Source organism: Pieris napi, chromosome 4 (genome assembly GCF_905475465.1).
Source record: "Pieris napi chromosome 4, ilPieNapi1.2, whole genome shotgun sequence".
NCBI classification, from domain to species: Eukaryota; Metazoa; Arthropoda; class Insecta; order Lepidoptera; family Pieridae; genus Pieris; species Pieris napi.
Window position 1 is genome coordinate 13,260,500 of NC_062237.1, and position 24,513 is coordinate 13,285,012.

The following is a 24,513-nucleotide window of genomic DNA, read 5'->3' on the forward strand; positions in this document are numbered from 1 at the left end:
AACTATTTTAAATTTATTTCTAAGGCACTTCGATTAATGTTTCTTCTAAATTAGCTCGTGAAGTTAGTTTTCACAGACTCAAGAAACGATCACACTCGTTCAGTGAACGTGGTGGTTAAGGAAAAAAATATTTACAAAAATATAAGCACGCAGTTGCGATACGTTGTGCAAAGCAAGCGAAAAAAGTTTTCTGTTCGTGTTTGTAATCATGATAATTCTACAAATTTGTATTCTTTTGTAACTATTTGTGTGTTGTATATAAAATTATTAATACACATTTAAGCACGAAACTACAATAAGCATTTGACGAATCGAGCTAAACCGACCGAAAGTCAAGCACATGCCCACGACACAAATCCCAGACTAGTTATGACGTCACCGAAAGTCTTATTCGCAAAGCCAATCGCAAGGCAACCTTGGCATTTTGTTGGCTGGCCACGGCAAGTATCCCGCGGTCTTAAACACCCAGTAGTCGTAAGAGACCTTGCTAATCAGAAGCGCTAACACCAGCGCCTCTAGCCCTATGATGTAGTAGATGTAGTCCGTCCAGTCACGCGGGGTGTGGCAGACCTGGAACTCTTTCAATTCCACGACAGGGCCCATGTTGTTGTCGCACCAGAGGTCTTTGTAGTCCAGTAACGCCGTGTTATGTTCGAGAAGCCAGGGCTTAAACATAAACGTGATAAATTAATACAAAATTAGTTGAGGTTCATAGTGTTTTTGTGATTTCTGTTTCTGATTATGATTACAAATATCTACCAGAATTAACTCTCATGATACACTAGTCCAAAAAAAGGCATGAGTTTGACATACTCGTGAACGGGTGCTACTTGTGGTGACTGTACTTGAATTCGTGTATGCGGTGATGTTAGTTATTTCGACTATGTATTTGCGTGTTGTTCCCACGAGAATGTAAGTGCGTGCTCCTATTTCACCATGCCTCCTGCTATTAATTACCTAAGATGTCATGTGGAACATGGTGTAATGGTTGCAGCTCCTTACAAACGTTGTGTAAAACAAAAAACTTGGCTATTAAAAGAGTGTCGGCGAGTTTATTGTCAGTTCTTCTCGTCCATTCTACGCCCTTGATTTGAGAACTGGCAGTAAATGTAAAATTAGAATGAAATAGGTATTTCTTTATTGACGTTCATAAGTGTTACCTAAATGAATAAATGATTTTGACTTTTTGTCTATAATCCCTCGATATAAAACGCAATCCTGAAGGCAGCTAGCATCAGAACACTATTGTAATATACCTTGACAACTTTCTCGGTGTTGCAGTCGCAGTGAATGTGGTTTTCAGCGATGAGCATGGTGGCGCCGGCTGTCTCCAGACGGTTCGACAGCACGTAAGGGTGGATCTAAAATATTATTAAGTCAATATAACAATTCGAGAACATATTTTAAAAACGTTACATGATATTGTATTTGTAAACCACTAAAATTATTTTTGGATAAAATTACAAATATGTTTCGTACTTGTTGAATTATTTTTGGTTAGGAAAGGTTTTTTAATTAATAAATGGCTCCGGCAAAATACACCAAACTACTTCCCTTACAAATTAACAATGAAACGAAATCGAGAAAAATCAGCCTCAATTATGTTCACGACTATATATTACAATATACCTAATACTTATTATACTCACAGATCTCAGTTTATTATGAGTGATGGAGAAGAGCCTGAAGTTGTCAATGAATTTGGATCCCTCGAGCTCCACAATGCTGCCAATGTCGTTGTGGTCTGCTATCAACCATCGCAAGTGATCGTACGACGCGTCGTCCGCTATTGCTTGGAGGGACGTAATCTGAAATTAATTCAAGTTACAATATATTTCCGTACCTTCATCTAGAACACTGACTTTGCCTGCACGGCATTTATCTTAGACTAAGCGTAACAATAATGGGTGTAGTAATCCACCCAGAAATCTAGTAGGTATATACAATTATATATACTAGATTAAATTATTATTTATATTAGAATTATAGCACCATTAGATTTGTGGTATCCTAAAATACCACAATAATAATACTACTAAGATAGTTTTCAGCTGCGAAGCTGCTTCCTGTGTGATAATGCGTGTGAGTAAAAGATTATCTTAAGTTAAGTTTACGTCTCCTTAGTAAGAATATGCAGAATGTGTTTATTCATTTCACAACAATTCATTTTAATTTCAATTTGGGAACCCATTTAAGTAAAGAAATACCTGTGTCAGGGTTCCCAGCTCCTCCACGACAAACTTAGCAGTAAATTCCATAGTCAATAGTCAAATCATTTATTCCAATTAGACGACCTAAAATGGCACTTTTGAACGTTAAATAAAAATATAAAGATGATTCTAGTTGCCCCTTCCAAAAGGTTCGTGTGGAGAAGAATGGGCCAGAAACTCTACACTTACTCTTTTAAAATAGGATATTTTGTTTACATTAGTTAAATAGTTACATGTGAAGACAATGTACTCCTAGAATAAAACTACTATATTAAAAAAGGCACGAAGTAAAATAAAATATATATATATTTTTAATTATTTTTGTTTTTCAACTGTTTCCAACACGCCTGAGTGCAAATATAGTGTAATAATACAATTGCTGAAAAGATTGGAACTTGAAGTTAATTTATAGCGACTGGCTTACTTATAAAGGCTTCTATTTAAATGTTAGGTTTATCTATGGTTTAGTTATCAAAATATTTTTGACGTGATAACGTCTTTAAAATCGTTTTAGTCGGGTGACATGTTCAGAAACTTGTGTCACACCAAAACCTCACGAGCGCGATCGCAGGTATAACGAGAGAGAGACGGACCGATCTCCCGTCTCATCTCGAGCGCTGCCAGTCATTCCGTGAATGTATGAATAAAAATGTATATCATAGTCGAATAAGTAAACTTGTCATTTTACACCCGAAATTTATCATCAAAAGTGTGAATAAAACGATAGATGTAATTTAAAATTTGAAAAAATTGTTATCTTCATTAATTCCTTACTTCCCAAAAACTTATATCACCAATAAGACGTTATCGCGTAAACATCTCGATCGTAAACCTACTTTACAAACAACCAATATTTTTTTTCAATCGTTCACTCACGTTGTTATAAGACACATTCAGGTTCACAGTGTTATTGGGTAGACCGGTGGGCAGCTGCGTGAGACCGCGCTGGGAGCAGTCCACAGCCACTACGTAAGTGGCCTCACGGTGCAGCACCAGCTCAAGCATGGTCGTGCACGTGCAGTTAATGTTCGCTGGCTTTATGTCTTGGCAGCTCTTGTTTAACTGGAATTACAAACTTCGAATAAAATATCTAGAGAAATTTTTTACGACCATCAGGCCTTAATTGTATTTTCAGCTATTTAAAAAACAGATAATTACAACACAGCACAATTTTTTTATTAAAGAATGTAAATTATAATGTATAACACTATATGTAAATATGATCAGTACTTTCTTGGGTCTTTATTTTAAACAGTTACACGAAAATCTATGAAATGTCAAATCCGCCTACTTCTTTACAAAGACAAAAATAATATCGAAACGGGTCTCCGTACACACATTTAATAGAATGAACATACATCTTTCTGAACTTGTAAGTGGTCAATCTGAACGATCTGCACGTTCTGGAACCAGTTGAATCGCAGGTCGAGGGCACAGTAGGTATTTTCGTGGTTAAGGAACTGCAGAAGAGAGCCGTTGTTAGCCTCCATTGCCTTCTGGAAGTGCTTGCAGGGCAGGTAATTGTTGCCTGAGGAAAAGTCGTAAAGGTAAATCGGCGAAGTGTAAAATGTAATACAAGATACTAAACTATATTTATATATTATTAGCGATTCGCTTCTCCGGCTTCGCGGGGGCAACCGTATTCCGTAAACCTTGAAAAATAATATATCGTTATAAATTCAGTGTAGTAGTTTTCGAGATTACCGCGACCAGACAGACAGATAGACGCGGCAGAGAACTTGTTTTTACATAATATAAAAGTTAGCCATATGTTGTCGCTGACTTATTATAGGTAGGCCAATGCCAAGAGATGTCAATTATATATATATCTCATTGTTAAGGCAGCGTTCATGAGAAAAGTTTTCTTTGGAAATCCGACTATAACGATATATGTATATATATGTCGAAGCCAACTAGCTTAATTAGCCGTTCAATTAACTGAAAGATGTTCAGCCAGTTGATCAAACAGCTAGGCAAATGACTTGGATCGATGACGTTTCATTACTTGCCTAGCCTGTTGACTGTTAATTTAAATTTAATTCCACTTTCTACTACTCTCAAACTCGAAATGAAACTCTTCAAACTGTCAATATTGCGTCGGCAAACCACAACTTTGATGAAAAGTAACAAGTACAACGGAAGAGTATGACATTAATAATGTGAATTTGACTCAAGCAATTTAATTTCAAAAGAAATATTTTTTATGTCATAAGTTTCATCTTTTTCATTTCTGTCAAATAATGACTCTATCGTACGAATTGCCTAATAAGCATTAAGCCAGCCAGCTTATTAAATGTTGTAACAAACTATAAGGCTGAATATCTTTGAGGCCGCTAAATACGATAAGTTAATGATTTCTGTTCTAGAACCATTGGTTCATAACTTAGATGTTAAGCAAACATAATTATATATGTATATTAAGTGGCGGCTGTAGGTATATATATGTGTACATACCCGAGAGGTCGACATGTATCTTCCTATTACTCTGTACGAGGCTCAGCGGGAACTCTGTCAGATTGTTAGCAGAAGCATCGAGTATGGACAATGTGAAGAGATAGGCGAAAGGTCGCTGGCCTGGTGGTTGCGGGGTGATGCTGCTCAGGTTATTGTTGGAGATGTTCAGGCATGCAATCGAGGAGTACTTAGGGAATTGACCTGATAACAAACCAACAATTATAGCAACGTTTGTCGAATTAAGTAGTTAAAATATTTAGCTAACAGCTAGGATTATGCTACAATACTAAATGTGCGTTTATGTATTTTTCCAAATAAGAATTAAGTAAAAAGCAAAAATAAATAACATTTTATTCAGACTTTAAATAAAAATAAATCTAAATGATCAAAAACAAAACAGATAAACAAAAAAGGGAATATTTTTGTTTCACTATTTCAAAAACAAAATACTTACTACCATTATTTTTCTTTTCTTCTTGAGAAAGATCCTTAACTTTAGCATGAACAAAATAATTTTACACAAATTATTATTTTATGAAGAGAGATATTCAAATTTATAGGACAAAAGCCTTCTTTAAAGATTGCTTCAGCTCGTCTTCATAGCTGAATTCTCATTCTGCTATAAAGCTGTTTTCAAAGAGCTTTCGAAACTCCTAAGATCCTAACTTCGTTTCTGGATAAAACACATTTTGTGTCAGGTTGGAAGGCGCAAACTTCTGATCACCTACTTGCCATTAAATAAAAATTTTAAGTGAAAAGATAGCTTGATTTCGTTTACTACATATACATTATACATATTTGTTTATAATATTTATGAAAAATTTTAAATGACAAAAATGTGTTACCAACAATCTTGCCGATATTTCCATCTGTGAGTGCCATCGAAGTGAGTCTTCTAAATGTGGATTGTGACACATCCAGCTCCTTTATCGTCGCGTTCAGCACGTGCAGATTTGTCGTGTTCTGGGTCACTAAAACAATAAACACTTTTACAAAACATAATACAATGGATCATCTATCGTATAATAAAAGTAGATAATTAAATAGTAACTAATTAATAATTTATTTATGTGTAAATTATTGCTTCTTGGACTGTAACATTAAACATATACAGAAAAGTGTTTGATACTGTCCCATTATGCTCTACAACGATAAAATGCGGTCAGCTGCGAGAACCAATCATTTAATTTAAATTCACACTTCAATAAAAAGCTGCCAGGTAATTTGCCAACGTCTGTATAACTCGTAAGTTTCCAATAAGGGCGTCCCTAACTTGCATTTCCATATTTCTCTCATATGTTATTTCAAAATACAATCATAGCAAGAACAAGTATTGTCAAAACTAATAATTAAAAAACGAACCCAAGAAGAATAATCAAATAGTCAAAATAAACTAATTAAATCACGTTAATCAAGGTGATTACAGTTTCTTGATCGTTTTACTATTCTGCCCTTGGAGCTAATAACAGAACTATTTAAATTCAAATAAAATGTAAATTTATTGGTTATAATAATTAAGCCGTTATTTATAGCTCGACCCACGCGATGACACGAATACAAGTTAATCTTTGTGAGATCGTAGTAGGTATCTCTTGGTCCTTGGTATGTACCAAGTCATGTTGCCAATGATGATAAAATCGTACTCAGAATGGTCCTTTTTTCGATATGAACTTAAACGATAAATTTAACCGTTGAAGTTTTTGGACGTTTATAGTTTAACGTAAACAAAACAAAAATCAGTTTAAGCTAAGCTATCGTGTTGTCATAGTGATGTTACGTAAAGAACTTATTGTATTAGTTTCATATAACGTCATATTTTATTTGACCATATGATTCAATCATAGCAGACTCTATGAAGACGTATGCGATGGCCACGATTAGAATTTTTGGCGGCTTGACCGTATATCTATTAAACAACATACTTTAGTCATAAGTAAAACAAAGTATAAGTAACGCAATACAGCGAGAAAATGCTGCCAGAATTAAAGGCACACTGCCACAGGAACCAAACTGTTTTAATTTGTTTAATTTTCTGTTTAACTATTTTCAATTATTATTATTACTATGTCGGTTAAGAATATTGTAAAAACACTCAATATTTCTTTAGTCATTAGGTTTATAAGACATTGATTGTGACAGGACTTCATAACTAAATGTAATATACATAACTGTAAAAGTGTGATAAACGCTTTCAAATCCATTCAAATTGTAATAAATTTTAAGTGCCGACATTTAACATGCCGTATATCTGACAAGTTCCGTTGCATATTCTGTATAAAATCTTTTAAAATATATTTATTTTAATTTTTCGCGCATCGTTTATTATGCAATATGTTTGTTACCAAGTTTATTCGATGTCATATTCAACAATTTAATTATTATATCAGTTTTTATTGAACAGAGCAGTGTTGGCCTAGTGACTTTAGCGTGCAACTCTCGTCCCTGTGGTTGTAGGTTCGATTCTCACCTATGCAACAATGGACTTTCTTTCTATGTGCGCCTTTAACATTCGCTCGAACGGTGAAGGAAAACATCGTGAAAAAACCGGCTTGCCTAAAGGCCGATTTACATTATCTTAGTGTTTAGGAGAGTGCTTTAGGATAGTACTTTAGTTGAAACATGTAAACGTATAGGCCGATTTACATTATCTTAGTGTTTAGGAGAGTGCTTTAGTACAACTTGAAAGGCAAGTTCTTTAGCGTAGCTTTAACTAAAGCAAGTAGCGTTTACATGTTTCAACTAAAGTACTATCCTAAAGCACTCTCCTAAACACTAAGATAATGTAAATCGGCCTTAAGACTGATCATCTACTTGCCTACTAGATTGACGAAGATCATGAGAGGTAGTAGCACTCTCCTAAACACTAAGATAATGTAAATCGGCCTTAAGACTGATCATCTACTTGCCTACTAGATTGACGAAGATCATGAGAGGTAGTAGCGCCACTGATTTACTTTACTTTTAACTTTCTAATCTTTTAAAATAGAATGATTCAACTAGTATATGTTATGTGGCACTAACTAGTTAGATATAGTATATTGTGTGGTCACACGAGTAAATGATACGATCGCTCGTACATTAGTAATGCGTGAAATCGATTAAGTTTGCATTGCATTATGCAGAGTGCATACTTCACATGTTACTTGCTAGCATTGTGTTTCGAAATTGTTTTTGTTGTACGTATTGTTTCCTTTTGCAGATATATCGTTCTCTAAGGTAAAATTGTTAGTATATTTAATTATATTTGTTATATCTGCTACGAAGCTGGTGAACTGTTAACTTTTTATTTTTAAAGGCTTATCGTAATTTATTTTCCCCCTTCAAAAAATAGTTTTACTTGCGGAAAAACAATTGATTTAGTCCGAATCTTGGACCTTGGCTAGGTAGACTGTTATAACGCCAATGTTGAATAACCACAATAAAAGTTGTAGGTGTGTGTTTATACTATATGCGTACCGTATAAAAATCTAGTCCTCACTAATAAAACCAAAAGTAAATCTATCTATACAGTATTCAATTGATTTAATGTATTTGTTATATTCGTGTGGTCATACTTGTGATAGCAAGAGCCTCTCTGAGTCGAAAGCTGTCTACGTCACAACAGAAGACGGACACAGGGTCCACTCGTTTGCACCGCTGGTCCGTGGGGCAATGCTCCCGGGACATGTGGAAGCATTTGCCCATTTTCAGCTCGATGCGTGGTGCCTCCGTTTCTGGCTTTTCCGTTGATGTCGGGTGGGGCTGGTGATACAAAGCTTTGGGTTAAAATTATACAACATATCTTAAGTATACTTTCACAATTTGTATATAGAAATAAATTAAAAATACTTGTGGTATTGACGGAGTCAAGTGGTGGAAGTGTTATTTATTCTAATAAGGCTGCCATTAATAATATTACATCATAAAATCATAGTAAAATATGATACCTCCATACTTTCTTCCATCCTTGTCTCTGTGAGAGGAGGGAACGCCATCAGATACGCCATTGCCACCCACACCACCAACTACAAAATAAGAAAACATTATTCCTCAAAGCAGAGCAGAGATAAAAATATATAAAATTCGTTATTCGTATTCTTCTCTTCCGTTCTACCCCCTTGATTTGTAAAACTGGCCGTAAATGTAATATTAGAAGCGTTGCATATATATTTATTATTTGACGTTCATTTGTGTACATTTTACTAATTATATGAATAAATGATTATTGAAATTTGAATTCAAGATTAATTTAGGACCACAGAAATCGGCTGCGCGTGAGTCCAGCACCCTGCCTGCTGTCCTCATCAAGGGCTAAATAGACCGCCCCCGTACCACCTTGTATTAGCAGGGCGCGAACATACAAACCACCCGAAAGGGGCCTACACCCCGAGGGTGTAACAAAAGCAAGACTTTTTTCTTTTTTTAACTAACAATGACCTTGTACAAGACGCATGTCCGACAGTTCCATTTTACCTGCGCAATTTGAGGAGTTAAAAAAGGAAATGAACAAATTGAATAATTGGCGTCCACCGCTCAGACGAGACCGTGACAATAGTGGATGGTCTCGCAGTTTCGGCTATTTTTATCAAGGAAAGAAAAGGAGAATCTTATGTAGTCCTTATAGACTACTTTTGAAAATTAACGATTTCTTTTTTTTGTCTTAGTATGAGTCAAGGGCGTGCCATACCACATAGGTTTGTATATGTAGTCTCGATTCACGTCAATTTAGTTAAAAGATAGACATCGTTAGACGCTACATAATTATATACATAATGCAATAGCTTCTACTGGCGTATAATCTACTATATAAAAATAAGTCGGGTTTTCCTTCCTGACGCTATAACTCCAGAACGCACAAACCGATTTCTACGGTTTTACATTCGTTGGAAAGGTCTCGGGCTCCGTGAGGTTTATAGCAAAGAAAATTCAGGAAAAATTTTAACAGAAAAGCGGGATCACCAAACGAAATGTTACATAAAACGAAGCCATCTGGTGGCGAAACGGAGATCGCCGAGTTTGCTAGTATCAAATATATTAGGTCTCGACCTCAAATGTCTGTTTCATCGATTTTTTTCATACCTTCCGTGTTTGAGACTCTTTACTATAGTTGACTTCACTGTAAGAGCATTTGTTATAGCGCTCAAAAAGTAATAGGCCTTGATGCAAATTCGTGATTAGAACAGGTTGAATAAAGTGTTAACCACTAGGCTAACTCGCTTTTTCCTATTTAATAACTAATCAATTGTAAAATTATATAAGTACATATATATGTAGATATAACCAAACAGTAAAAGACGTCGATAAAAAAGCAATAAAGCTATTTGCAAAATGTTTGTTATCGCGTTATCGTTCAAAATGATATGACATCAACATCGATCAGTCGCCCTCAATAATAAATTCACTTGTTTTGTCATAACGTTCGATGTTTAACGAATATATTTTATATGTATGTAATATGTATTCAGGTTTTAATTTTACTACCTTGTAATTATCTTGTATGTGCGGCAGTACCCGACAAAATTATCGCATAAATAATTACACGTATTTTGTTAAACGTCGCCTTATTAGTTGGATATAAACAAAATTTATAATATATTTTAGTTATTATATTTAAAGGTTAGTTATTGTTTTTCTGTTATTTATTTATTTGTAATACATATATTAATACAATTATAGCGAAAAATGTTCACATATTACATTAATCTGCCTAAACGTTAATATGTTTTTCTAGTGATACAACTGTAACTGCTTAAGCAATTAAAACTATAATAAATGACAAGTAGCGTAGCTACTTACAGAACACATTTTTATAATGTATAAGCTAAACCGAAATAAATTTCACAACATTAATGAGGATTACATAACTAGCATATTATATGAATATGTCACCAATTTTCAGAGCAATGTTGTTTGTGGAATTCCATTGAAAAGCGCCGTAACTCAAGGTGGTATTCGAAGCAACAAGCCCCAAGGTTTAAAAACATTTTAGTTGCCTTTCTTAAAGTACAGCAAAACAATAGGATGATTACGAATTGAATCCAGGCACAAAGCATATCAATATTTTATACAATATTCAGTTTATTTAAATCATATTTTAATTGTAAGAACACTTTATTAGTCGAGATGATATCGTGATTTTTCATCCAAATTTATAACTTTTGTAATATTTAATTAGAAAATATGGCGTTATGATAACTAGTTTGGTTATATGTAATCGCGATCGTGTGAAACTACAGTAAGTCACGCTCCCGGACGTTAATCACGTAATTATCGGCTAATGGCGCATAAGCATTTACAACCTACTTAACTGTAAGAAATAAACAATACTTGGAAAAGGAAATATTTCACATTCCACTGTTCAACTGCCGGGCGTTTTGCAAGTGAGCGAAATGTGGACCAGTGGGTTCATCAAATATAATATATTTAAATACATATCGATATTGAAAAATACAGATTACAACATTAATATTAACCATTCACCATTTGGACACAGGACCTGGTAGGTGTCTAATGATTCATGAAATCGTGTACGAAAATTTATTGTCTTAAAATAGTATATGAATTACACAATGCTCAAAGTACATACTTCACAAAGTTAAGTAAATAGAACGTCTATTTATAGCACGGCCTTCGTTCGTGCCCTGATAACGGAGAGCAAACTGCTCAAACAGACACTTTTTACATCATATTACCGTGATTGCATTTGCGAGTAAATCTATAATAAAAATACCTCAAGAGACAAGCACTAGCACGCCATTTTAAAACCAACACCGTTTTCTAAAGATGGACTGGAATTAATATACTTAGAATTTTTGTATTTTACATATACATTTAAGTATTAAGTTTGCAGATGCGGTATAATCTGTGCATTCAACATACGTAATAGTCACCATTCCACAGCTAGTTTATATTACTGTTTGTACAAAGAAAAGTACTTACTAGTAAATAACTAATGTTGACAGCGCATAAAACTAAAGAAATGATTTTCTTTTGTTTTATGAAGCCATCCATGCATACAAATTCCACACACATTCAATACATAAATCGTTTATTTGAGAAATAAATAGAAATTAAATTAACCAAATTAATAATCAAACATTTTTACGTAACAGGTTTGCTAACAATACTTTTGACAAACAATATTAAGTGGCGCAACAATTAGTTTATGGATGTTAATTATTAATACTATTTAAATATTGTATCAGTGACATTCCACGATAACATAATAAAAATACGTACTTCAATTTTACACTATATTGTATTTTTGTTGATGGACACGGTCTTTTACTCGAAGGTCCTGGACTCAATTCTCAGTGAAAAATGGAAGACAAAAAAGGCTAATGTTTTACTTGCCTATGAACAAAATTTAATAAATAGTAATGTGAAACTAACTCAATATGACACGGGATTTTTATTCTACACATTTCTAAAAGGATAATACTACATCTACGGTATAAATTACAAACTCTTTTACCATAAATATTAAAATATATACAAGCCAAATAAAAATACAATAACTTTTTGTTCAGCAGAAAATAAAAATAACCAACAAAACAGCGGATTAGATATGAGATAGGAACTAAACAATGCTTTCTCTGAACCGATCAGCCCACTACCGAATATATCCAGTTCCGGATAAGTACTATTTAATCCGTTATAACCGCGAAGAATTTGGTGCCTCAACTCCTAGGTTGGCTTTTGCAGACGGAACTTGGAAAATATTGCTGATTTTAGACGTTGGGAATGAGTAAGGGATGACAATTTTAATATCCTGAAAGACTGTTTTGATTACATATTTAGCAATTTATACAAGAACGTAACACCGGCTAAAGATCTCCGATCTTACAAGGATTACATATGAAATTTCTTTAGTTTTTATCTAAATTAATACAGTAAGAATAAAATATTTTTTTATTTCTGGTGTTATGAAGCGCGGGTGAGGAGAAGGAATACCAACGACCAAATAAGTTCGTGAAGAAGCAAGGTTCTGTAGAGGTTAAAATATGTACCAGCGCTTTTTAAACTGCATAACACGTACGTACCTACAGCCCAACAAGTACATGATGCTAATAAGACGCACCTCCACTTTCGTATTATTTACTGTCCCTTGCGAATTGTGCTATAAAAGTGGGCTAGCCATTTTACGAGTGAAGGCAAATACTCATATATCGAGCAAATGGTCATAGCCAAACAGCATGGGGCCAATTTAGCTGTGCGCCCACATAGGACCACCTACTTGTTCATAATAGGAGACGATTACAAAAATATATGTTTCAAATCTAATTTATTTAATCCGTTACTATGTATTGAGCTTAGAAAATTCGTTATATTTTGGAATTGCAAGAATAACTAGGTACTATTTTTGGTTTTCTTCAAAATGCAGTAAAAAGTCGTAAGTGCTTATCATTTAAATTTATTGGACTTTTAAAGTGACTGTGACCACGCACGCTGTAAAGCACGCGAAACGTCGGATAAATTTAAAATTATGTTAAATAGTTGTAAATTTATAATAATAATAACTTTAATCCGGTTAACAAGTTTTTTCTTTAAATGTGTAAAGGTTATGTCAATCAAAGACAATATTATTGGACTTTATCAATCTGCCCTTTACAAAGCAAATGTGAGTTACTTTTAGGGTATTCAACGTAGAAATTTACCTTTAAAAAATGTCGTGTCAATTTTAAGCCCCGAATCGATCTTTTTAATAACTAACGATTGACTAAACCATATTATTAGTGTAGTTTCTTTATGTTGCAATACACACATTATATATTAAAATACATATATATATACGTTATTCATTCTAGGCGTATAATATATATATATATATGTTCAACCATATTATGTTTGTAATTTTAATATGTAGTAATAAAGTAGATTCAACGCGAAGCAGACGTTTCATTGCACTAAAATTATACTTAATAGTTCACCAGTCAAAAAGCAACCTTATCGCCCGAACATATGGTCGCAATCTCGCCGGATCTTGTGTCTACTGAGCTGCATCGAAGGAACAATAGACTACGCATTCCATTGCGATAAGGAACTCGTTTAGCAACTATTTTGTGCAATTTTTAGACTTATAACTTTTGAATAATATTGAAATAGAACGTGCAAGTGACTTTAAAGTGATCAAATAATGGCAAATGTGGAACAATTATTAAGTGTACTTGAGAATAATAATGAACTATTAAAAAAGACTCAAATAAATATTAAAAAATGTGCAAAGGCTAGACTTACGAAAGGTTATCTACAAACACGGATGGAGTGTATAGAAAGTTACTGGAAAACTTATAAAAGTGCACATTTAGATTTAATAAAAATTACGCCGCGTGAACAAAAGTCAATTTTACCATATTTTGTCAATGAGGATTATTATTTGATCGAGGATTTATATTTATGTATGGTGTCTGACATCAAGGATATGTTAGAAGGTCTTGAAATTCAAAGAGGACAACAATCCTGTAATCAGGGGAACGGCTCCACTGCAGTCGAACACAACGTACAATCACAGGTTCGACTCCCGCGCATTGAATTACCTACGTTTTCGGGTAATTACGAAGAATGGCCTTCTTACAAAGATATTTTTGTTGCACTGGTACATGATAACACGTCACTGTCTAATGTTCAACGACTACATTATTTGAAATGCAGCATAACAGGTGAAGCAGCATCCTTATTAAAACACATCCAAATCACAGAGTCGAATTACTTATCTGCTTGGGAGACTTTAAAACATAGATATGGGAATAAACGTATGTTAATTAATTCATTATTTAAACGATTATTTTCACAAAAGAAAATTATATCACAATCGGCTTTACAATTAAAAGGAATATTAGATACAACAAATGAAGTTTTAAACAGCTTACAAAATCTTAAGGTATCTACAGAGTCATGGGACCCTATAATTGTATTTTTAGTAGTTCAAAGGTTGGATCCAGATACTCACAAAGAATGGGAACAATTTTCGTATGATATGAGTCAAGAAGAATTATCTACCTGGTTTGAATTACAGAAGTTTTTAGAAGGAAAATTTAGAACGTTAGAATTGTTAAATCCACCTTTTAAACCAACTCTCAAGCCGTTAAGAGAACGTGTTTTCCACATGTCTATAGAGAAGACATGTATTATGTGTAAGGAAAATCATAGCTTATGTCGTTGTAAAACATTCTCAAAAATGTCACCTGCAGAAAGAAGTCACTATGCACAACACAACAAACTCTGCTTCAACTGCTTGGCTCCAGGGCATTCGGCATTTAGATGTAATTTACCTCTTTCATGTCGAATATGCAAGGCTCGTCATCATTCTCTTCTTCATCAGTCAACTAAAGCAAATGCGTCGGCATCTTTAGAACTCACGCAACCGATGACATTACCTCAGGAAGAGGAGAAGACACTTGCTACAATGACAGCTTTACATAATGTTACAGAACATATCAATCTATTGGCAACCGCAATTGTGGTTATAAAGGGAAACTATGGGCACACAACTGTACTTAGGGCGCTAATAGATTCGGGGTCGCAGTCATGCTTTATCACTCAAAAGGCAACTCAAGCACTAAAATTGCAACGCAAACCTGTAAATTTGGTCGTCACGGGTATGGATAATATGAAGGTAAACATCAAACAAGAAGTCAATTTTGATTTGTTATCACGTTGGGAACCTAACTTTGAGCTACCAATACACGCCTACGTGATGTCACAGCCATTAAAGTTTAACATACCTTCATCAGAATATTTGCAACAGGAACTGCGTCACTTTGAGAAATTGAATCTAGCAGATCCAAATTTTATGGATTCCGGAGCATTGGATTTGCTATTAGGGGTGCAAGAGTATACAGCAATTCTTAAACAAGGATTAATCAAGGGTCCATCAGGCACAATATGCGCACAGAAAACCAGCCTGGGATGGATTGTGATGGGTGGAATAAACATCAACATGAAACCAAAGCATAAAGCCATAATGGCAATGAATATCACAACTGATGCAAGTTTTAATGATTTAATTAAAACTATTTGGGAGATAGATACAGACACAAAACGTAATTTAACTAAAGAAGAATTGAGATGTGAAGAATTTTATAAAGAAACTCATGCTAGGAATAACGAAGGAAGATATATAGTTAGATTACCCTTTAAAACTGAAGCACCATTGTCATCTGAAGGAAATACAAAAGAAACAGCAATTAAGAGATTAATGCAGCTTGAAAGAAGATTTAGTAGAAATCCAGAACTAAAAGACGAATATCTGAAAGTAATAAACGAATATAAAACATTAAATCATATTGAAGAAGTACCTGAAAAAGAATTACATAAAAAATCAGTTTACTTACCTCACCACGCTGTTGTCCGTCAGGACAAAGAAACTACGAAGACACGAGTTGTTTTCGATGCTTCCTGTAAAGGCTCCAACAATATTTCACTTAACGAGGAGCTTCTGTCAGGTCCAGTTTTGCAAGAAGATTTAAGAAATTTAATCATGAGATGGCGTATTCATGCAATTTGTTTCGTCTCAGATATTCAAATGATGTATAGAATGATAAAAATTCATAGAGATGATGTTGATTACCAGCGTATAGTATGGAGAGAAAATCCATCCGATGAGATACGTGACTATCGCCTTCTTACTGTAACGTTCGGGACAGCCTCAGCACCGTATCTTGCAGTAAAAACTTTGAAGCAACTAGCGATTGATGAAGGGGATAATTTTCCTGAAGCAGCTAGAATATTAAATGAAGATTTCTATGTTGATGATTGCATGTCTGGAAGTGATGACGTTCAAAAAGCAATTCAGATTAGCAAGGATTTAAAAGAATTGTTACGTAGAGGTGGATTCGAGTTGAAGAAATGGTCCTCTAATAATACTGAATTTATGCAAAGTTTAAAACCAGATGAAAGAACTACTAAAGCTCATTTCGATTTAAAACTAGATGGAATAATTAAAGCACTAGGAGTTCAATGGAATTTAGGGAATGATCGATTTGAATACAACTTAAACTTACCTGAAATTGTTGAAGAAAACATTATCACGAAGCGGAATATCCTCTCAGATATACAAAAGTTGTTCGACCCTTTAGGTTGGATCGCACCTAGTATTGTTCAAGCTAAAATATTAATTCAAAAACTATGGCTTGAAAAGGTTGATTGGGATGAGGATCTTAACATTTTTCTGAAAGAAGAATGGTTGAAGATTCGCCGAGATCTTATGAATGTGAATAACATTTCTATCGATCGATGGTTAAGTACTTCATGCTCCAACATGGATACAATTCAAATTCATGGTTATTGTGATGCTTCTATTTTAGCTTACGCCGCCGTGGTGTATTGCCTAGTCAAGAAAACGGACGGTTCATATAGAACATCATTAATTGCAGCCAGAACTAGAGTGGCTCCCCTCAAGACAATTTCGTTGCCAAAATTAGAACTTTCTGGAGCTTTGCTTTTATCCCGATTATTGAACCAAGTAGCACAGGCCATGAGAATACCGATGGAAAGAGTTTTCGCATGGACAGATTCATCTATAGTCATAGCTTGGTTGTCTGGCGAACCCACGAAATGGAAGCCATTTGTGGCCAATCGTGTAGTAGAAATTTTAGCAAATCATAAAAAAGAACAATGGCATCACGTCCAGTCACAAGAAAATCCAGCAGATATTGCATCTAGAGGTATGTTCATCTCCGATTTGAAACACTGCAACCTTTGGTGGAAAGGACCTACTTGGTTACAAAAAGGAGAAATCATCTTAACAGACGAGAACATATTTACAACAGATCTAGAAAAGAAAAAGGAAAAAATTAAAACTCTCATATTGACAAACATTAAAGAAGTAAAAAGATTTTCTGAAAAATTTGAAAGATTTACTACCTTAAATGAACTATTAAGAACCATAGCTTATTGTAAAAAGTTTATCAAGTTTAAAAAGGATAATAAAAATATAACAATCACAACAGAAGATATAGAAGAAGCGTTACTAACATGTATCAAAATAGTGCAAAATGAAGAATTCGAAACTGAAATAGATTCGTTAAAGAAAAAGAACAATATTAAAAAGAACAGTAAATTGAAGACGCTTAATCCATTTTTAGATAATAATGGAGTGCTCAGGGTGGGCGGAAGATTAGCAAAATCAAGTTTAGAAACAAATACTAAACATCCTATAATCATTGGAAACAACAACACTCTTGTCTCACTTATTATCGCCGACGCTCATAAAAGAACATTACATGGAGGTATTCAGCTAATGCTTTGTTATTTACGCTCTAAATATTGGGTATTGCGTGCAAAAGACATGACAAAGAAGCATATCCATCGATGTCTAATTTGCGCTAAGGAAAGTGCAAAGGTAAAAACTCAATTAATGGGTGATTTACCTTCCGTTCGTACTACACCTTCTCGACCATTTATCAATGCAGGTGTAGATTTCGCTGGTCCATTTCAAATTGTGATGAACAAAGGAAGAGGTATCAAAACAAACAAAGCCTACGCTGCGATTTTTGTCTGTATGTCTACTAAAGCAATGCACTTAGAACTAGTCGGTGACATGACGTCAAATTCATTCATAGCTGCATACAGACGATTTACATCAAGAAGAGGCAAATGCGCACATCTTTGGAGTGATCAGGGAAAAAACTTCGTAGGAGCAAACAAAGAGTTATATAAAGCATGGGAAGAAGCAAAATTGCAATTTGACCAAGAAATCATAGACAGCTTAGCAAATGATGGCACTCAGTGGCACTTCATTCCTGCATACTCACCAAACTTCGGAGGACTCTGGGAGGCTGGAGTTAAGTCAATGAAGTATCATTTAAAACGAATTCTTAATAACAACCTTACCTTCGAAGAGTTGTCCACTGTATTATGTGAAATCGAAGCCTGTCTTAACTCACGGCCACTCTGCCATATAAGCCAAGCAGATGATACTCTTGATCCACTAACACCTGGACACTTTCTAATTGGTGAAGCCCCAATAGTTGTACCGCATCCAAAGTTGAACGATATCAAAATTTCGCAGTTAGCCCGTTGGCAATATACACAAAAGCTATTAAACGATTTTTGGTGTCGTTGGCAAAGTGAATACTTGACCAATCTACAGCAACGGCCAAAATGGTTAAAAAGAATAGAAGAATTTAAAATTGGTGATATCGTACTGATAAAACAACAAAATTTGCCACCTGGAAAATGGATCCTTGGACGAATTACTGAAAAACATCCAGGATCAGATGGTGTAACTAGAGTTTATAGTGTTAAAAATGGAAATAATATTGTAAAACGATCTGTATCTAAACTTTGCTATCTCCCAATTAATGAAGCTTAAGTGCCAAATTGTTAAAGTATATTAAGGGTTTGCATGTAATTTTTTGAAAGGACATTAAAGGTCCTTTGGTGGGCGGATATGTTCAACCATATTATGTTTGTAATTTTAATATGTAGTAATAAAGTAGATTCAACGCGAAGCAGACGTTTCATTGCACTAAAATTATACTTAATAGTTCACCAGTCAAAAAGCAACCTTATCGCCCGAACAATATATATCCTTGAAGCACACACAAAGTGTACTTGTTGGCTAAACGAGTTCTTGTGATTTTTTTTAAATTTAATCATACAAGCAGAGGGATTACAAACGAATTAATCAATTCACATACAAAAATACCTAAGGCCGATACAGGAAATAACCTGTCGTATTCGTCATCCACTCGATTATTGAGGCCAAAGGGTCAATAATAAAAAAATATTGGTTTAAGGTTTGTATTTGCAATTTAATAATTCACGAAAATAAAATTATTTCTGTTGAATAAAATCCAGGTGTGCGAAGTACGGAACGTGAAAACTAATCTGCCAAATACTACACAGAAAAGTAGTGAGTACAGTTGGCACGTATTTTATCGTCAAGCATCTGTATTGATTTAAGAACATAATTTAGCATTTATTACATTTGATATCTGTCGGTTGAGTTATTTTTACGTCGGGCAACGGCCTAAATATCTATTCTGCCGCTCACATTAGCAAGTCAGAGGTACACAACCGGTTTTCGCATAGACTTTTTCTTCTATTTTTACTTTTACGCTTAGCGGGACCTATAAATTGAGTCATGTAATGGACCACTTTGTCGTGCAATAAATTTAGAACTTAAAAATGTGGTTTTTGTAAGTGCCTTTATTGATATTCATTTATATTCCATTACATAAATTCTTATATCTTAACGACCGACAACAGATTATTATTTATTGTACGAGATTTATATTAAAGTACAGCACTTAGGAAACCTTGTATTGTTTTATTAATGATAATTAATAACAAATCGCGGAAGTGCTACGTTTCAACGAACCTGAAGTCGTTGTGCTGTTGCTTTCAGATCATAAAAAAGGTTATCTATACCTGATGCGATATAAAATATGTAAACAATCTGTGACACAGATTACACAACACAAACCTCGTAAACACAAACTAGCGTATGCTTAACTTACGCAAAGGAATTGTATAGACTTTTTAAATATAAATCATTAAGCTACTAGGGCTAATTGAGGCTATTTTCTTCTTGAGTATTTTCGCAACAAAAATTAATTATGTTAAATTTAACACAAAATAGAAACTCACCAGGACTTGAGTGGCCGACATTATTCGTCAGGGATTGGAATTTGTCGCAAGACAAAGGACTAATATTAAAATGAAGATCGTGCCATCACATACATATTAATTTTAAACCCATTGCCAAAACGCTTTTGAAACAAATTGATATGTTAAGACTGCAGTGGGTTCACACAATGTTAAATTTTTTGCTATAGATTATTTACTGTAGATAAATAACACTAATATAACCAATATTTTCACTGTATTAATGAAGATATAATAGAATAGAAATGAAGTAAATTTTTCTGTCGTTTTTATGATTTATGAATTGATGTTTTTGTTCATTTCGTGTTTCTTATATTGGCGTGTCATTTTAAATCTTGTATTTTCTTTATGTACCAATGTTGTACAAGTGTGTTGAGCGTTGGAAAGTTTTTGTAAATAAAATAAAAGTGCTGTGTGTGCTTGCGAGATAATGAATTCAACAAGCAGAAGCAGATAGTTGTACAAATATTTCGTGCAAACACTAAGTACTAACGGCAAAGGTTAAGCAATGAATAAAAAGCGTGAGCTAGGTATAGATAATATTCATTATTCATTCATTCATTCCCGTTGGCAAAAGCCTCCAAACTTAACATAACATTAACGTTCTGCAGTGATTTACTGTATAATGTTCTGCAATATTCTCTAGGATGTCTTATAAGTGTTGAAGAGTATACAATAATACTGAAATCGTATTATTATGTGCTGTTATGCTGATTGTACGTACTTTGTGGAGTGCTACGAGTAAATTCTGTAACCCTATTTACATAAAAGACGAAGTAAACATTGCATTCATTGGGTACACATTTATTTAGTATTTTATAACAAAACCCCTAGCTTAGTTTGTACCTGGGTTTACGTCATGGAATTTAGAACGCCTTCAACCGATATCAGACCAGATATATTTCACCTGTCTAACTAATTTTTTCTAGAATTTTAAGGATACTGCCTGTGATTACCGCGACACATAGATTTCCCATAAATATACTATATATGTATATTTATACCTGCTTGACCAAAACGAAAACCTTTTTTTATTTTAGTTTAATTATTATGTGTTAATATAATGAGCGTGTATGAACTTAGCTTGGAATGAAATCACACACTTTGTCATTCGAGCCATTGTTCACTGATGCTATTTATAACATAGCCAATCTATTTTGAGCACGTTCCGGCAATGTTAATATGCGATTTCCGTATATATATAATTATATTTTATGTAAACTGAAGCTGTTCTTAATAAGGATAATGAAAACATATGTTTTAGTATTGAATTAACGATGTGATATTGTTTTTTTTTTGCAATGAAAGTGGTACATTCAGATTGATTAATTAAAAATACCGCACAATCAGCCATATAAAAATAGGCATGCAAATGTCATGTTAATTATCATAATGTCATAATAATAAGAACAGTTCAGTTATTTGTAAGGTTGTTAAAATTTATACATAAAAGGGACCTTGCCATCTTAACACCATACCCTTGAGTTAAGTATTTAAAATTAATTGATTTTATATATTGAACATATTAGTAACCGCGACTTCGTTGGAATTAACATACTCTTTTTGGAATTACACCTTGTAATAAAAAAACACGATAAAGGAAAAAAATTGCTTCGTCATTTTAGTAGGAGATCACATTATTATTGTCGCTTATAATTTCGTTACTGTCTTTTGTTTAGTGGACTGTAGTGTTGATCACAATCAAATTAACTCGTTTACAGTGACCGGGCGCGTGCACTCTGCCCCTCTTCATTGCACATACAATATACATACATGTTGTATTACAGCTTTGATTTTCTACAGATGTATAAAGACTATAAAACAATTGTACATATACAACATATTACACATCGACAGAGTGTCAAAGTGTTGTATGTACATCTTTTCTTATACTACGAGTATAAATAGTTTTTAAGTTATATTAGTTTGTAGTTATATTAATTCCTTTTTCAGAGTAATAGTAGTACGTTAGGTACTGTTATATGGGTTCTTAAAATAATCTTTTTAAAAACAAAATGATTTTATTTAGTAATAGAATACAGAGATGTAACCCTAATGGATACCGTTTTAAGACTAACCCTGCTCAGTCCCGCTTGCTATGCTTATATGCTTTCCTTTTGATTACCTAGCATATTAGATAATCAAGAGGTTAGCCATTACTCCTACATATCAAGGGTATAACAGTACGTTACTGAATAAAAAACTGACTGTTTACCATCAGCCAAACCAAGCTAACTGCCTTCAAGAAGGCTTTAAAAGACGTACGTGCGTACTGTAAGTATTACTTCTATTACCTAAAGTCTTTCAAAACCTTTTTATAGCAATGCAGCACTCGTGATAGGCAAACATCGCAAGAATAAACGAACTGGAATTAAAGACATCCTCTGAACAGGAACATTGAGATCTCGTAATGTTAGTACTTCCGTCCTGACTATGTGAATACGTTTTAAGGTCGCATAATAAAGTTTACTTATTATTTGGTCTTAAGACACCACACATACAAATTGAACTTGATAATAATTAACGAGTCGCTTTTTAAGGCTCTATAGCTATAGAGCCTGGGATTTTTTTAGGCGCTGTTCAATCACTGTACAATCAATCACATTTTTTAAAGGTCATTCAACTGCGTGATGGACATTCTTCATCCGTCAACTTTTTTGCAACATCGATATGGACTTTTAATTATTTTCCTTATATGAACTATCGTATTAATCGATCAATTTAATTTCTCTTATAAAATAAAGGATATTGCCTCTCATGACGAAAGGAGAACAGAACTGCCCTTCAGTTCTGTTCGATAAATACAACACATTTTTTATTATTTATGTATAACAATACAATATAATGTTTTGAACAATATATTTCATGTTTAAGTTAACTTTTATCATTCTATCATAAGATTTTGATTTGATTAAAGACAAGAAAATTAGAGAATGTTCCTTAGTAGGTGTAAAAGGGTATTTTATATTTATTGTAATGTTATTTAACAAAAACTACATAGTAACTTGTTTGTGACTATCAGACATCGGCATTCGAGACCGCAGTATCGTATGATAAAAGTAATAAATAACTAGTGTCAAGATGAAAACACAAATACACGGATTCTGGGTCTTCGCCAGTTCTTTCTATAGACTTTGTAGTCTTACGACTTTCTATCGGTTTGTGACACTTTCATATTGATGAAATATTTAGACAATACTTGTGTTTATGACGTAAACTTATTTCTGAGAATGCAGCCGCGAATAAGGAAAACAATTACATATTATATCAAAATTAATAGTCATTCAAAAGGTAAACATAATTTAGTAGGTGAAATCATAATTTACGTAAATGACAATGATGTTTTATATTAAATTAGGTAATTGACTAATTGTAATTAATTATTATTATTTATGCAAAAATAATACGTGGGAGTGTTTGTTGGTTGGGAAAATATACATATGCAACTGTAGATTTTCAAAAAAAGATTTTGCATTCTGATTTCGAGTTCTGAACACTTTTTCCTTATTCTTTTGTAAATAATTTTTATAATGTATTTCTTCGTATTGTAAAAAAATTAACTTACGTTATAACAACATCGAAAGTTCCCCATGTTAGCAGCTTCTATTGCACAAAAAGCACACAGCAAAACATTGAAAACTATTTAACTTTCAAAGTTTATCGGAATACCAGCTAATGCATCGCACCACAGCCGGCACTTCACTAACGCAACACACGAACTCATCTTCACTTTATCTTTTAATTATCATAACAAATAAGTAATAAAACTCTTTCAACTAAATCGTAATTAACATAACCGCATCGAATAACACCACGATTGTGCATAGCAGAAAACTGAATACTGAATAGTTCACTAGTACACTACAGTATACTCATAGCTGACGGGTGGGACAGAGACCAAATCACAGTTAGCAGAGCTGACATGAAGAAAATGAATGGACTAGAGGAGGATAGATATAGCTTAGTCGCGTCCACCTTGCCGTCCAGTATTCCCGTTTGTAGGTATTTAGTGTAGAACGGATAACGCTTGGTCAGATGCCGACCAGTTATCTATTTTGACTTTTTTGACCCAAGATAGTATAATTATATGTATTATCATACATGTATCATATTTATTTTTACATTCCTTCTGAACGTCTGGGAGCTTTGTTTACGCAATATGAGGTTTAAATATTTCAAGTTATGTTCAGTTTAATTCTGACAAACTATTTAAGTAAAGCGTAATATGCCTTTACAATATTATATAAAATTTGATATA

At 33.8% G+C, this 24,513-nt stretch overlaps 2 protein-coding genes across 2 annotated transcripts; one reads left to right on the forward strand and one right to left on the reverse strand.

Annotated features, from left to right (window-relative positions):
- On the reverse strand, positions 1-24,107 carry LOC125049114 (protein halfway). The gene is made up of 10 exons (XM_047648219.1): positions 23,821-24,107; positions 8,591-8,668; positions 8,219-8,405; positions 5,510-5,635; positions 4,665-4,865; positions 3,569-3,738; positions 3,087-3,272; positions 1,650-1,808; positions 1,257-1,361; positions 1-666 (listed from the first exon to the last, which is right to left on the reverse strand). The coding sequence occupies exons 1-10, from the start codon at positions 23,845-23,847 to the stop codon at positions 388-390; spliced, it is 1,518 nt and encodes a 505-aa protein (XP_047504175.1). The 5' UTR covers positions 23,848-24,107; the 3' UTR covers positions 1-387.
- LOC125049113 lies at positions 15,046-19,096 on the forward strand. The gene is made up of 2 exons (XM_047648218.1): positions 15,046-18,417; positions 18,863-19,096. Exons 1-2 carry the CDS (start codon positions 15,049-15,051, stop codon positions 18,869-18,871), a joined length of 3,378 nt encoding a protein of 1,125 aa, XP_047504174.1. The 5' UTR covers positions 15,046-15,048; the 3' UTR covers positions 18,872-19,096.
- Positions 24,108-24,513: the final 406 nt, after the last annotated feature.

What these genes read in the sequence shown, in the direction of transcription:
- LOC125049113 (XM_047648218.1), top strand. Translation starts at nt 15,049, where the DNA reads ATGACAGCTTTACATAATGTTACAGAACATATCAATCTATTGGCAACC.
- LOC125049114 (XM_047648219.1), bottom strand. Translation starts at nt 23,847, where the DNA reads ATGGGGAACTTTCGATGTTGTTATAAC. An exon ending in TGAATGTGTCTTATAACAAC is followed by an intron (nt 1,809 to 3,086) that starts GTGAGTGAACGA and finishes AATTAATTTCAG; the next exon opens with ATTACGTCCCTCCAAGCAAT. An exon ending in ACACCGAGAAAGTTGTCAAG is followed by an intron (nt 667 to 1,256) that starts GTATATTACAAT and finishes TTTATGTTTAAG; the next exon opens with CCCTGGCTTCTCGAACATAA.